This window comes from Hyperolius riggenbachi, chromosome 1 (genome assembly GCF_040937935.1).
Source record: "Hyperolius riggenbachi isolate aHypRig1 chromosome 1, aHypRig1.pri, whole genome shotgun sequence".
NCBI lineage: Eukaryota > Metazoa > Chordata > Amphibia > Anura > Hyperoliidae > Hyperolius > Hyperolius riggenbachi.
The window spans coordinates 632633923-632648166 of record NC_090646.1 but is presented as its reverse complement, the minus strand read 5'-3'; the positions used below and the strand labels follow the sequence as shown (position 1 = coordinate 632648166).

The window sequence follows — 14244 nt, the reverse complement described above, 5'->3', positions numbered from 1 at the left end:
ATGACAGCGGATCGATTATCTGCCGCCTCAGGGGGATAGCCGTGTCACACAGCTGTTCTCAGTACAGCGCTGCCGTAGATCTCAGAGCTGTACACTGTAAATAGACGGCAGGTTCGCAGTCTAGCAGTCTCCTAGCAGCGATCAACGCTGGGAGACTGATGACAGAATGGAGCTCCTTCATCCAAGCAGAGATGAGCGCAATCTCCTGCAAAACACGCCCCCAGGACTGCATGCCGATCGGCGTTAGGCGGTCCTGGGGCTGCCGCCGCATCCACACCAATTGGCATAGAGTGGTCCTGTAGAGGTTAAAAAGTAATTTTAGGAGAAGGAACATAGATACAATTGTTTATTTCATTAATTTATTTTCGTCTCGGGTGTCCTTTAACCACTTCAGCACCACAGGCTTTTTTGCTTAAAAACCAGAGCAATTTTCACATTTCAGCGCTCCTCCCATTCATTCACCAATAACTTTATTGCTACTCATCAGATGTAAATGATCTATATCTTGGTTTTTTGCCACAAATTATGCTTTGTGAGGGTGATATTTGCTTTTAGTAATTATGTTATTATCTGTGCATTTTAAAGGGAAAAATGAGAGAAAAAAAGAAAAAATACACTATTTCTCCATTTCCATCCACTATAGTTTTCAAATAAACAATGTTACCATAGGTAAAACCCACACATTGTATTTGCTAATTTGTCCTGGTTATCTCAACATTTAAATAATGTTCCTAGTACAATGTATGGCGATAATATATTAGTTTCTGGTTTGTGTTTTTTGTTTTCTCATTGTACTCTATCAGTAATTAAAAGCCCTTATCTTCATGATTAACAGTAATACACTCTCATGGCATACATATTTTAAAAGCTAAGTCCCTAGGGTAACTATGTATTCTCTTTTCAATGCTGTCACTTTTGTTTTGTTTTTACAAGTATTTATTTAGGGGTATAGAGTACATGAAAATAACAGTTTTATTGCTTTTCATTCAGTTTTCCGGTAAAAAAAATCACATGACTTAGCCCTCAGTTGTCAAACAACACAAAATCTATTCTCTCACTTGTCACGGTTAAAATGATACCCTATATACATAATCAGATAGCTTATTGGGCATACAGCACACTGTTTACCACAAATACGCCTATCTACTCCCCTGAGCTTCAGATTAAGTTTTGTGGGGAGTAGATAAGCGTAGCAAGGGATTCAAAGTGGTTAAAGAGAAACCGTGACCAAGAATTGAACTTAGGGATGGTCGGAAATGCCAATTTCCGATTCCGCGGTAAATCCGCATTCCAACATTGCCAAATACCGATTCCGCATTCCAATGCGGAATTTCCGCCGGAAATCGCGGAAATTCCACCCGACTTTAACATCGATTTTCTCAAAAACTATAAGGTCTTTTTGAAAACTTTTTTTTGCATCTTGTTCAGGAGATTCTCTTTAATAAACCCTGAAAATTTGGTGTTTCTAGGACTTAAGGGGGCTTTGCTATTAACCGCTAAATTCGGTGGATTTTTACTGTAATGTAAATGCAGAAAATAGGCAGATGCAGATTTTCTGCATTTTACATTACAGTAAAAATCCGCCGACTTTAGCGGTTAATAGCAAAGCCCCCTTAAGTCCTAGAAACACCAAATTTTCAGGGTTTATTAAACAGAACCTCCTGAACAAGATGCAAAAAAAAGTTTCTGCCGGAAATCCGCCTAACGCACTTGCATTACCGATTTCCGCATTCCGATGCGGAAATGCAATTTCCGATCGGAATTTCGGAAATTACATTTCCGCGGAACCTGAATGAGCATCCCTAAACTTCATCCCAATCAGTAGCTGATACCCCCTTTTACATGAGAAATCTTTTCCTTTTCACAAACGGATCATCGGGGCGCTGTATGGCTGATATTGTGGTGAAACTCCTCCCATAAGAAACTCTGAGTACCGTGGTACTCCTGGCAGTTTCCTGTCTGTGAACCTTGTTGCATTGTGGGAAATAGCTGTTTACAGCTGTTTACAACTGCTAAAAAAGCAAGCACCATGTGATTAATATCAGAATGTAAATCAGGGATTTAAAAGATTTTACAATGGGCAAACACTGACTAAATCATTAATACATAATTATTGTCAAAATGAAGCACTTTTTTATGACATTTTCACTGGAGTTCCTCTTTAAGGGGAAAAAAAACTGCGGTACGGAAGTGGTAAAAGTAGTAGTTCAGTATACTGAGACTAATTGAAATATTCATAGGCAGCCTTCGATAAGCTTAGTGATTTCAGAGAACTCGTTGCTCAGAAGGACTCCGATCTCTGTGAATAGACAGCAGATTCCCCTCCACACCTCCTGGCTGTTCTGTGAAAGAGAAGAAGTCTTTTCTTATGTAATAATAGAGCCATTTTCCTCCCGTATAAGTCAGGTCTGTTTCCATGAATGAACACTGATTATCCCGCCTGAATGTGCTCAGGTTGGGCATGATGAATCGGCGCTGGAGCTAGGCATTTAGGTGTAATTAGTGCACATGTGGCCGCGGAAGCCATTAACATATGAAGTGTGAATGATTCACTTGCATGAGCGGACCGGCACAAGGCGATGCCACATGTTAGTCACTGGGCGTCTCATGCGGCAGCATCTCTAGTTATTTCAGTGGCAGCAGAAGAGTCTCTCCACATACTTCATATTTCAGAGATATGTTAGAGTAGACCTTTTGTTAATGAATTTACGAATATGCCTGATGCAGTGGGGCGCCATGCTAATTTTAAAAACACCTACTGTATATACTCGAATATAAGTCGACCCAAATATTTGACCCTCTTAGTCTGGAATTTTATGATAATTCAAGTATAAGTCCCAAGTATAAGTGACCTGTCTGTAGTGACACTGTCAGATGCCCCAGATACACTGACATATTTAGCTTATGGTATTTATGAGAGAAGATATATGGAGCAATGAACCCTTTATGACCTCCATGCATCTTTCTAACACTGTGCTGCTGTTAACCACTTCCGTACCAGCAGTCTCTGCCCCCTTAAAGAGAAGCAAAAAGCATACCATTCTATTCATTATGTTCTCCTGGGCCCCTGTGTGCTGTTTCTGCAACTCCCTGCTGCAATCCTGGCTTGTAATTAACAGTTTTAGGCAGTGTTTACAAACAAACTAACCAGCTTGTGATAGGCTCACATAAGCAGAGTGTGTGAGTCATACAGAGCCTGCAGGGGGCCTGCAGAGGGTGTGTATCGCTTCTATCCAATCACAATCAGCCCTGCACATTCCACACATTCCAGCCTTTGCCGACAGAGCCGACAGAAGAAAACAGATTAGATCATATAACAGAGATAACACAGCGACTGTGCAATTAGGAAAGGCTGCAGTAAGCCAGAGCACATTAGAACAGGCAAAGGAACTTATAGGATAGAAGAACTAAGGCTGAAAATTGTGTTACAGAGTCTCTTTAAAGAGAACCAGGGCTCTGGATGAAAAAAATGTTATACATACCTGGGGCTTCCTCCAGCCCCATAAGCCTGGATCGCTCCCACGCCGTTGTCCTCCGCTTCCTCTATCCGCCGGTACCGGGTCCCGTAGTTTCGGCCAGTCGACGTAAGCGTAGTGCGTAACTACCGGCGGTCGCAGACAATTTTCTGCATCACAGGGGCTCCCTCCATATACTTACGCATGCGCCTCCATACTACGCAGGCGCATACGTAAGGATATGGAGGGAGCCCCTGTTCATGCGGAAAATTGGCCGTGTCCGCCGGAAGTGACAGGACCCGTTACCGGCGATAGAGGCAGCGGAGGACGGCGGCGTGGGAGCGATCCAGGCTTATGGGGCTGGAGGAAGCCCCAGATATGTATAAAAGCTTATCCTTTTTTTACATATAGGTCATCTCTGGTTCCCTTTAACCTCCCTGGCGGTAACCCCGTGTGTGACACGGGGTAAGCCGCCGGAGGGTGCCGCTCAGGCCCTGCTGGGCCGATTTTCATAATTTTTTTTTTGCTGGACGCAGCTAGCACTTTGCTAGCTGCGCCAGCACTCTGATCGCCGCCGGCCCCCGCCCGATCGCCGCTATTTGCTGCGGCGCGCGGCCCCCCCCCCCCCCCCCCCCCAGACCCCAGCGCTGCCTGGCCAATCAGTGCCAGGCAGCGCCGAGGGGTGGCCCGGGACTCCCAATGACGTCCCGACGTCAGTGACGTCGGTGACGTCATCCCGCCCCGTCGCCATGGCGACGGGGGAAGCCCTCCAGGAAATCCCGTTCTATGAACGGGATTTCCTGATCGGAGATTGCCGAAGACGATCGAAGCGGGCGGGGGGATGCCGCTCAGCAGCGGCTATCATGTAGCGAGCCCTCGGCTCGCTACATGATTAAAAAAAAAAAAATTTTTTTAAAAACTGCTGCGCTCCCTCCTGGCGGTATTTTTCATACCGCCAAGGAGGTTAAGGACCAGAGACTGCTGGTACGGTAAATCGCCGTCTTCCGACGAATCACTGCACATACCCGCTGTTCTCACCAGTCACAACTCTGCCCCATCGCCGCAGCATCCTCTCTCTGCCATCTCTATGACAGCAGAGTGCTGACAGCCGGTCAGGAGCCGCCTTCATTGACTCTCCGTGATCACGCTGTCAGGAGCCAATGAAAGTGGCTCCTGACCTGCTAGCAAATTGCATCGGGTTCAGAGCGGCAAGATTGGCGGTAACAGCGGGGACGCACGATTCAGTGCGATATTGAATCTACGTCCAGTCAGAGCCGCCGCACCACCTGCTGGACGTAGATTCGTACCATACCATAACCAAGGTTTAAAGTTCATCCCATTCAGTAGCTGATACCCCCTTTCCCACGAGAAATCTTTACCCTTTCTCAGATAGATTATCAGGGGGCTCTGTATGGCTGATATTGTGGTGAAACTCCTCCCACAGTGTGATGTCAACACCAAGGTACTCACATCACACTGTGGAAGCCTTGTTGCATTGTGGGAAATAACAGCTGTCTCCAACTGCCAAAAATGCATCATCACTTTACATCTCGTTTCTTTTTCTTTCGACATCACCTGCCAGCAGTAAAGATGTCGTCGTGTGATACATTTCAGAGTGTAAATCAGGGAGAGAAAAGATATTACAATGGGCAAACACTGACTAAATCATTTATACATAGTTATTGTAAAAATGATTCACTTTTTTCACTGCGTTATTTTAAGTGCAGTTCCTCTTTAATGTGTTAATACATAACAATAATATCACACAGTAATGAGAAGATGTTTGCAGACCATGTGAGGGGTTAATTGATTGGTATTTTGATTCAATGCTGGCATTGGAATACCTGTCATGCTTCTCTGACGCTGCGCAGAAAAAGGGTCAGAGGCTCTTGTTTGCAGCCTTATGGGTGGCCAGATCCACAGTGATGGCGGGAGCAGGGTCCAAAAGTGCAGCCTCGTGTGTGGCCCGGGTACGGAAGTGGAGGCAAAGCGGTCATTGGGAGTTGCGGTAGGGGTGCTGAGGCTATCCAAACACTAGGGGCACCCATGGCTGGTTTCTTGCAGGACAGGGATGCCCTTTGGCTACAGTAGGAGAAGACAGCCAACTTGATGGTGGAGGGTTCTGGGCTCCTGGCATGGCAGCAGAGGAGCAGGCTTGCTGGCGGTGGGCTTCACTACGAGATACAGCACTGTATCTCGCAGTGCAGCGCTGATAGTTGCGGCACTTTTCCTTGTTTTCATGAATGAGTACTGCAATTTACAGGACTCGTGCACTGTTAAATAAAAGCATGCTTGAGCACGCGCAGGACCGACGGGAGCGTGTATGTGCGGGCACACTCAGCGGGCCTTTTAACTGTAGGACATGTATATCAAGTCCTGGAATGTACAGGAGGGGCAACTAGGAAGTGAAATTCTCATCCTGAAATCTTAGAGGAGTTATCCGGGAAATTTGAATAAAATAAACGCTACTTACCGGGGGCTTCCTCCAGCCCCAAGCTCCCAGGACCTCCCTCGCCGCATCTCCGCCCGCAGCCGTTCGCCGGAGCTCCGACCCGGTCCCCGGCGATGATGTCAGAGCGACCTGGAGGTCGCTCTGTACTGCGCCTGCGCGATCAGCGCTGTCAATCACCGCCACGTGGGCCGGAGCGGACTGCGCAGGCGCAGAACTACTGCGCCTGCACAGTCCGCTCCGGCCTATGTGGCGGTGATTGACAGCGCTGATCACGCAGGCGCAGTACAGAGCGACCTCCAGGTCGCTCTGACATCATCGCCGGGGACCGGGTCGGAGCTCCGGCGAACGGCTGCGGGCGGAGATGCGGCGAGGGAGGTCCTGTGAGCTTGGGGCTGGAGGAAGCCCCCGGTAAGTAGCGTTTATTTTATTCAAATTTTCAGGATAACTCCTTTAAGTGGTTAACACTCGCCTATAAGTCGGAAATTTAGGCCTGACTCAAGTGTAAGTCCAGCCCCCCCCTTTCACTTTAGTAGATTCGACCAAAATTTCTCAACTTATAGTTGGGTGCTTAGCTCTCCAAATCTGTTTTCCTTTCTAATCTCCGCTTTCATTTTCAACACTGCTGCAGATGTGGCTGTGCATCTACAAATGAGTGCCCCCCAGTGCTTTCCCTCGTTTGCTTGTTGTGTCTTCCACAAACTCAAGCCCGACGCTCTTTATTCTTCCCCATCCTATGCTGGTGATGCTGTTTTGGGAGTCTCCCTGGCAGGGGTATGCTGGGGATACTGATGGGAATCTGGCTGGCAGGAGGGTGCTGTGATGGGAATCGGACTGGCAGGGCTATGCTGGGGATACTGATGGTACCCTTGCTAGCAGGGGGGTGCTGTGATGGGAATTGGACTGGCGGGGGTATGCTGGGGGTGCTGTGATGGGAACTGGGCTGGCAGGGGTATGCTGGGGGTGCTATGATGGGAATCGGGCTGGCAGGAGTATGCTGGGGGTGATTTGATGGGAATCAGGCTGGCAGGGGTATGCTGGGGTTGCTATGATGGGAATCGGGCTGGCAGGGGTATGCTGGGGGTGCTATGATGGGAATCGGGCTGGCAGAAGTATGCTGGGGGTGCTATGATGGGAATCGGGCAGGCAGAAGTATGCTGGGGTGCTATGATGGGAATCAGGCTGACACGGGTATGCTGGGGGTGCTGGAATAAGAACCTGGCCGGCAGAGGTATGCTGGAGATGCTGTGATGGTAATTTAGCTCTCCACTGCTACGTACTCCACCACTGCTATTTCTGCTATCCCCACCGCTACAAATTTCAGCTACACAGTAGCCAAACTACATTATCGACCACTGTCCCCTCCGCTACAGAGAACTTCACCGCTGTCCCTGCTGCTATGGAGTTCTGCTACATAATTGAACCCCACTGCCGCTACTGAACTCTGGGACTCTCACCCAAATGACCTGCTTTGGGTAGGGTTGGGCCTGGGGATTATGTAGTGAGGATGTGCTGTTATGGTTCACTAAGTATCACCCAGGCCAAAGATATCCTCTATAAATAATAAGTGAAGAGGTGGCACACTTAAAGCTGTATGGTAGTACAACGGAACAGCACACTACATGTTGTGAACCATCATGGGCCTTCCTCAGGTGTATGAACCATTCCGGTCCTTCCTCAGGTGTATGAACCATCCCGGTCCTTCCTCAGGTGTATGAACCATCCCGGTCCTTCCTCAGGTGTATGAACCATCCCGGTCCTTCCTCAGGTGTATGAACCATCCCGGTCCTTCCTCAGGTGTATGAACCATCCCGGTCCTTCCTCAGGTGTATGAACCATCCCGGTCCTTCCTCAGGTGTATGAACCATCACGGGCCTTCCTCAGGTGTATGAACCATCACGGTCCTTCCTCAGGTGTATGAACCATCACGGTCCTTCCTCAGGTATATGAACCATCACGGTCGTTCCTCAGGTATATGAACCATCCCGGTCCTTCCTCAGGTGTATGAACCATCATGGGCCTTCCTCAGGTGTATGAACCATTCCGGTCCTTCCTCAGGTGTATGAACCATCCCGGTCCTTCCTCAGGTGTATGAACCATCCCGGTCCTTCCTCAGGTGTATGAACCATCCCGGTCCTTCCTCAGGTGTATGAACCATCCCGGTCCTTCCTCAGGTGTATGAACCATCACGGTCCTTCCTCAGGTATATGAACCATCACGGGCCTTCCTCAGGTGTATGAACCATCACGGTCCTTCCTCAGGTATATGAACCATCACGATCCTTCCTCAGGTATATGAACCATCACGGTCCTTCCTCAGGTATATGAACCATCCCGGTCCTTCCTCAGGTGTATGAACCATCATGGGCCTTCCTCAGGTGTATGAACCATTCCGGTCCTTCCTCAGGTGTATGAACCATCCCGGTCCTTCCTCAGGTGTATGAACCATCCCGGTCCTTCCTCAGGTGTATGAACCATCCCGGTCCTTCCTCAGGTGTATGAACCATCCCGGTCCTTCCTCAGGTGTATAAACCATCCCGGTCCTTCCTCAGGTGTATGAACCATCACGGTCCTTCCTCAGGTATATGAACCATCACGGGCCTTCCTCAGGTGTATGAACCATCACGGCCCTTCCTCAGGTGTATGAACCATCACGGGCCTTCCTCAGGTGTATGAACCATCACGGGCCTTCCTCAGGTGTATGAACCATCACGGGCCTTCCTCAGGTGTATGAACCATCACGGTCCTTCCTCAGGTGTATGAACCATCACGGGCCTTCCTCAGGTGTATGAACCATCACGGTCCTTCCTCAGGTGTATGAACCATCACGGGCCTTCCTCAGGTGTATGAACCATCACTGTCCTTCCTCAGGTGTATGAACCATCACGGTCCTTCCTCAGGTGTATGAACCATCACGGTCCTTCCTCAGGTGTATGAACCATCACGGTCCTTCCTCAGGTGTATAAACCATCACGGTCCTTCCTCAGGTGTATGAACCATCACGGTCCTTCCTCAGGTGTATGAACCATCACGGTCCTTCCTCAGGTGTATGAACCATCACGGTCCTTCCTCAGGTGTATGAACCATCACGATCCTTCCTCAGGTGTATGAACCATCACGATCCTTCCTCAAAGTTATCCGCTGCTTAGAAAACTTTCTACTTCTCATAGCTGACTTTCATATTCCATCTCACTTCTGACTTTCTCTACTTTCAGCTTTTTTTTTTCTTCCCCAAATCCAATAGCGATTTCACACCAGCCTACCTGTGACTGTTATCGAGAGGTAAAGCACACAGCGTGGCGGTGCAATGGCTCCATATAGTGAAATCGTTTTCCAGCGTTGTGCTTCAGTCTTATCTAGTCGGAACAGCTCATATATTAGCCTATTTTGTAATAGCTTACCCTCCGAGAGGAACATCTCCCCATGTAACAACTTCTCGTTGCTCTATTTAATAGTTACATCAAGCGTGCTTTAACGTTTCCTCTGTGGATCTGACAGATGAATGCGCTCTGCTGGAGACCATGCTTAGAGTACTCAGATTTATCTGACGGAACATTGTTGGTAAAAAGAGAAAAAAAAACTGACCGTCACCAATAGGAATAAATTGTTGGCTGCCCCAGACGGTCATATCCGGTGTTTAGAAGACGTCAGTACTGATTCACTCATTTCCAAAACACAAAGTTACAGATTTCTCAGCAAGCTCATGGTGAACCAGAGCTCCTAGGGGTGTGTAAGGGGCTACAAAAAGTTCTTTACTAAAATGTTATACAAAACAGAAGTTTGCCTTCTTCAAACAGAAGGTATTTACTATTATTCAGGTTGAAGTGAGCATATGCCATATTAGCTATACCAGGCTTTTTATACATGGGGCACCTATATCAGGCGATCTATATTGGTGGCACCTATATCTGGCTTCCTATATGTGGGCACCTATACCTGGCTACCTGTACTTGGTACACCTACTGTATACATGACTACCTAATGTGGGGGCATCTATACCTGGCTACCTATACCGAGAGCACCTATACCTGGCTACCTATAGGGGGGGCACCTATACCTGGCTACCTAGAACGACGGCACCTATACCTGGCTAGCTATACGGGGCACCTATACCTGGCTTCCTATACCGAGAGCACCTATACCTGGCTACCTATACCGAGGGCACCTATACCTGGCTACCTATACCGAGGGCACCTATACCTGGATAGCTATACGGGGGTCACATATAACTGGCTACCTATACCGAGGGCACCTATACCTGGCTACTTATACGGGGTGCACCTATACCTGGCTATCTATACAGGGGGCACCTATACACGGTTACCTGTACTGGAAGCACATGTACCTGCCTACCTATACTGGGGCCACCTATACCTGACTACCTACTGACATATACTGTTTGCCTCAGGCAACAAAAAGTCTAGAACTGGCCCGGATTTCCTGATATTATTTTCAGTGGTGGGCAATGATGTTCTTGCTTCATGTGGAAAAGGGTACATATCCTGTTTGAACCCAACCAATGATAAGCACTACTATCACGAAAAATGTTACATTTTAAAATACATGCTTACAAGATGGGAGGAAGAGAGCAAAGTCCGGCACTGCAGTGCAAATGAGGCGTTTATTCATTTGGTGCAAAAACATGCATAAGTTGAAAACTGTATTAATAACAGATCATATCCTACCAGTAGGAATGAGTCCCAAACAAAATGACTGTTCTATAGCCTGAGCACACAGAGCACTTTATGAGTGAGGTTAGCCACCCTTTCCTCCCCAGGGGAACTCCCAAGCTGTCAATCTACTCCCAGCAGCAGCGGTAGTGCCGACCTTTCTGGAAGCTCTTTGTCTTGCAGGGTGTACACTTATAAAGTGCATTTTTCCCAAAGTAAAATGCACTGGAAATCTTATCCTTTTTTTTTTTTTTTCTTTTTTTTGTACGTTGTCACTTCCAAACTGCAGTTAAAATCTGGTTTTAGACTAGTCCATCTCATGGGGGAGTCACTGTATCCTTCAGTCTTTACAAAAGCACTCCCTGGAAATGATCTATACCAAGTCGTCAGCCAGCTTCCCTACTTGTTTGCACAATATTCTGGCAGTTGGTTTGAGCATCTCCAATTCAGTAATTGTAAAATTGTAAAATACAGAAAACCTCAAGAATCCCCCATGAGGAGATGGCCTAGTCCAAAACTAGATCAGATACGACCACTTCTAACTACCTACTGTAAGTGACAAAAACCCAGGAAATAAGTAATTTGTAGTGCATTTTACTTTAGGACAAATGTCTTACTAGCAAGATGGCGCCTTAGGCAGCCACGACATGCAGAGCCACGGCTCCTTCAGTTGGCTCCCAACAGGCCGGAGGTTTCAGGCCATCTCCACCAGGACCTCTGGGCACAGGAACGCTTTTATTCCCCTAACGCACAAAGGTATCCTGCGCTCCAAGTCAGTGTTGCACAGTCAAAAATGGCTCCCCTTTACACATTCAGCACACTGCAGCGCTCCGACGTAGGGTAATATGCAGAAATACTAAAAGAAAATGGAGCGCGCCATAGTGTCGAAGGCGCTGTGCGCCGAAACGCGTAATGATGTCACACGCTCATTGACACTCCAGCAACGCCCACCTCCCAGTGAGACGGAATCCAAAACATTGGAAACCGCGCTGCTGGCCACAGCGCGTTATCCTCCACTGCAGAGGCAAGCGGCTGGCAGTCCGCTGAGATGCGATTTTACAACTCATGTTTGTGAGTATAAATTTTATTTGCTAATAAAATCTCCTCTACGTTTAATGCACTGTGGCGCGCTCCATTTTCTTTTATTCCCCTCTGCTGGCAATCTCCTGAACTCTCTCCACGCCCTTCCCCCTTACAGGTGCGGACACTAGCTGCCGTAGTTGTAAAACTGATCAACACTAACTCAATGTATTTGTGTCCTTTTTGCACTGCTGTCTTTACTGTGTGTCCTGCTACCAGAGCCCGGTATGTATGTTCCAAACCTAGTTCCGGGCACGACCCAGTCATGCTTGGTGTATAAAATGAGTTTGATTCTTATCCAGGCCCTGATTTACATCACAGGAGCCTATAGGCACAGATGTCCTGGTACCCTAGACTCCGCCCTCCATGAACTATGAACCCAACCAAACTGCACCGCAAGTGTGCTGGCTGTCCCCGCTGTCGCTCCTTTCTTACTTCCCTTGTCCGTCATGGGTAACTACAGGTGCCCCTTATAATAAGGTAGCAAGAAGTACACTCAGTATTAAAGAGGAACTGTAACAACAAAACGTCCCCTGGGGGGTACTCACCTCGGGTGGGGGAAGCCTCCGGATCCTAATGAGGCTTCCCACGCCGTCCTCCATCCCTCAGGGGTCTCAGCAGTTGGCTGATGGTGTAATGGTTAAGGGCTCTGCCTCTGACACAGGAGACCTGGGTTCGAATCTCGGCTCTGCCTGTTCAGTAAGCCAGCACTAATTCAGTAGGAGACCTTTGGCAAGTCTCCCTTACACTGCTACTGCCAATAGAGCGCGCCCTAGTGGCTGCTGCTCTGCTCTGGCGCTTTGAGTCCGCAAGGAGAAAAGCGCAATATAAATGTTATTTGTCTTGTCTTGTCTCGCTGCAGCCCTCCGTGCAGCGGTGACGTCAATATTTACCTTCCCGGCTCCTGCGCAGGCACTCTGACGGCTGTCGGCTCCGAAGTAGGCGGAAATACCCGATCGCCGTCGGGTCTGCTCTACTGCGCAGGCGCAAGTTTCCGGAGCCTGCGCAATAGAGCGGACCCGACGGAGATTGGGTATTTCCGTCTATTTCCGTGCCGAAAGCAGCCACAGCTCCCCCGCTGGAGCCAGCAAAGGTAAATATTGAAGCTACAGTCGGTTCTGTCGCCGGCTGTTCGGAGGGCTGCAGCGAGACCCCTGTGGGACAGAGGATGGCGTGGGAAGCCTCATTAGGATCCGGAGGCTTCCCCCACCCGAGGTGAGTACCCCCCAGGGGAGGTTTTTGATGTTACAGAGTCTCTTTAAGTAGCTAGTGGTGCCCACAACTGAAGGGAGATCTCATCAGAGAAATGCCGAGAACAGGATGAGTAACCTCTCATTTACACTTTGCTCAGGACTCTGCATAGGGAAGATGGGAGGGAGGATCTAGGGGAGAAGAGTGAGCAGCATTTCCATCATCAGTCGCCTGTAGGCACCTGCCTACAGTGCCTTATAGTAAATCAACCCCCATTTTTATCTTGTATGTTTTGTATGTATGTATAGACATGTATTTTACTTATTACAATTTTTTTGCAATAGTGTTCGTTTAATTAATTTAGACATCCTGTAACGACAACCCTTGTTTCTCTGCAGGACTTGAGCTTGATCCCTCTGACCTCCCCAGTCAAATGGACATCTCTGAATGGCCCAAACTAAGGAAGCTGTTTACCGAGAAGTTTCTGGAGAAGACACAGGAGCAGTGGTGCCAGGTGTTTGATGGGACGGATGCCTGCGTCACCCCCGTCCTCTCCTTCGACGAAGTAGCGGAGCACCCTCACAATAAAGAACGCGGATCTTTCATTACCAATGAAGAAGGGGAATTAAGCCCCAGGCCGGCCCCCGTCCTCTCCAGAACGCCCGGCGTTCCTGCGCTCAGCCGGGACCCTCTTGTAGGAGATAACACGTATGAGGTCCTCTCTGAGCACGGCTTCTCTTCTAAGGAGATCTCTGATCTCCAGGCTTCTGGTGTTATTGCCTGCAACAAGCCTAAATCACAGCTCTAGTTTCACTCGCTGGACCAGAGATCAAGGAGTCCCTTAATTTTCTTTAATTTTGAATATAGATAACACAAAAAAAAAAATACCTTTTACAAATGTATATAATTATATTTTTAATATAAAATCCAAATGTATACATTGTATATGGCCAGTATGGTACATCATGTCTGTCCTGTATAATACATTTTGTTTGTAAACAATCTTCTTCTTCTCTGAACTTAACCACTTTACCCCCACGCGTACATATTTCTCCGCCCCTTTTTCCATCCTTTAACAACCAGGGACGGAGAAATACATACTTTCCGCGTTCCCGACGCTGTCCGCGCTCCCGCTCGTAAACACGGCGCTAGTAAACACGCCGCCGCCCGCTCGCCCAGAGATCAATGAACGGGAAAATCCATTCCCGTTCGTTGATCTAAGCCCCGCAATGATCCGTTGCTCTCCTACGGGCAGCGCGATCATTGTGAGAAAAAACTCACGTGTCCAGCCTCCTTATACTTCCTCCAAGCTTCCGGAAGGAAGCTTGGAGGTCGCATTAAAACAAAAAGTTACTGTGGCCATCCTACACATTTTTCACATACTAATAAATGACTTTTAC

The 14244-nt window shown here is 48.1% G+C and overlaps 1 protein-coding gene across 1 annotated transcript in view; it reads left to right on the top strand.

The window, feature by feature from the left end:
• AMACR (alpha-methylacyl-CoA racemase) overlaps positions 1-13846 on the top strand; it is a 97804-nt gene extending 83958 nt beyond the window's left edge. Inside the window, exon 6 of the mRNA XM_068251249.1 lies at positions 13243-13846. Coding sequence (XP_068107350.1) covers positions 13243-13652 — 410 coding nt within the window. The 3' untranslated portion in view covers positions 13653-13846. The remainder of the gene's footprint in view (positions 1-13242) is intronic.
• The last annotated feature ends 398 nt before the right edge of the window (positions 13847-14244 follow it).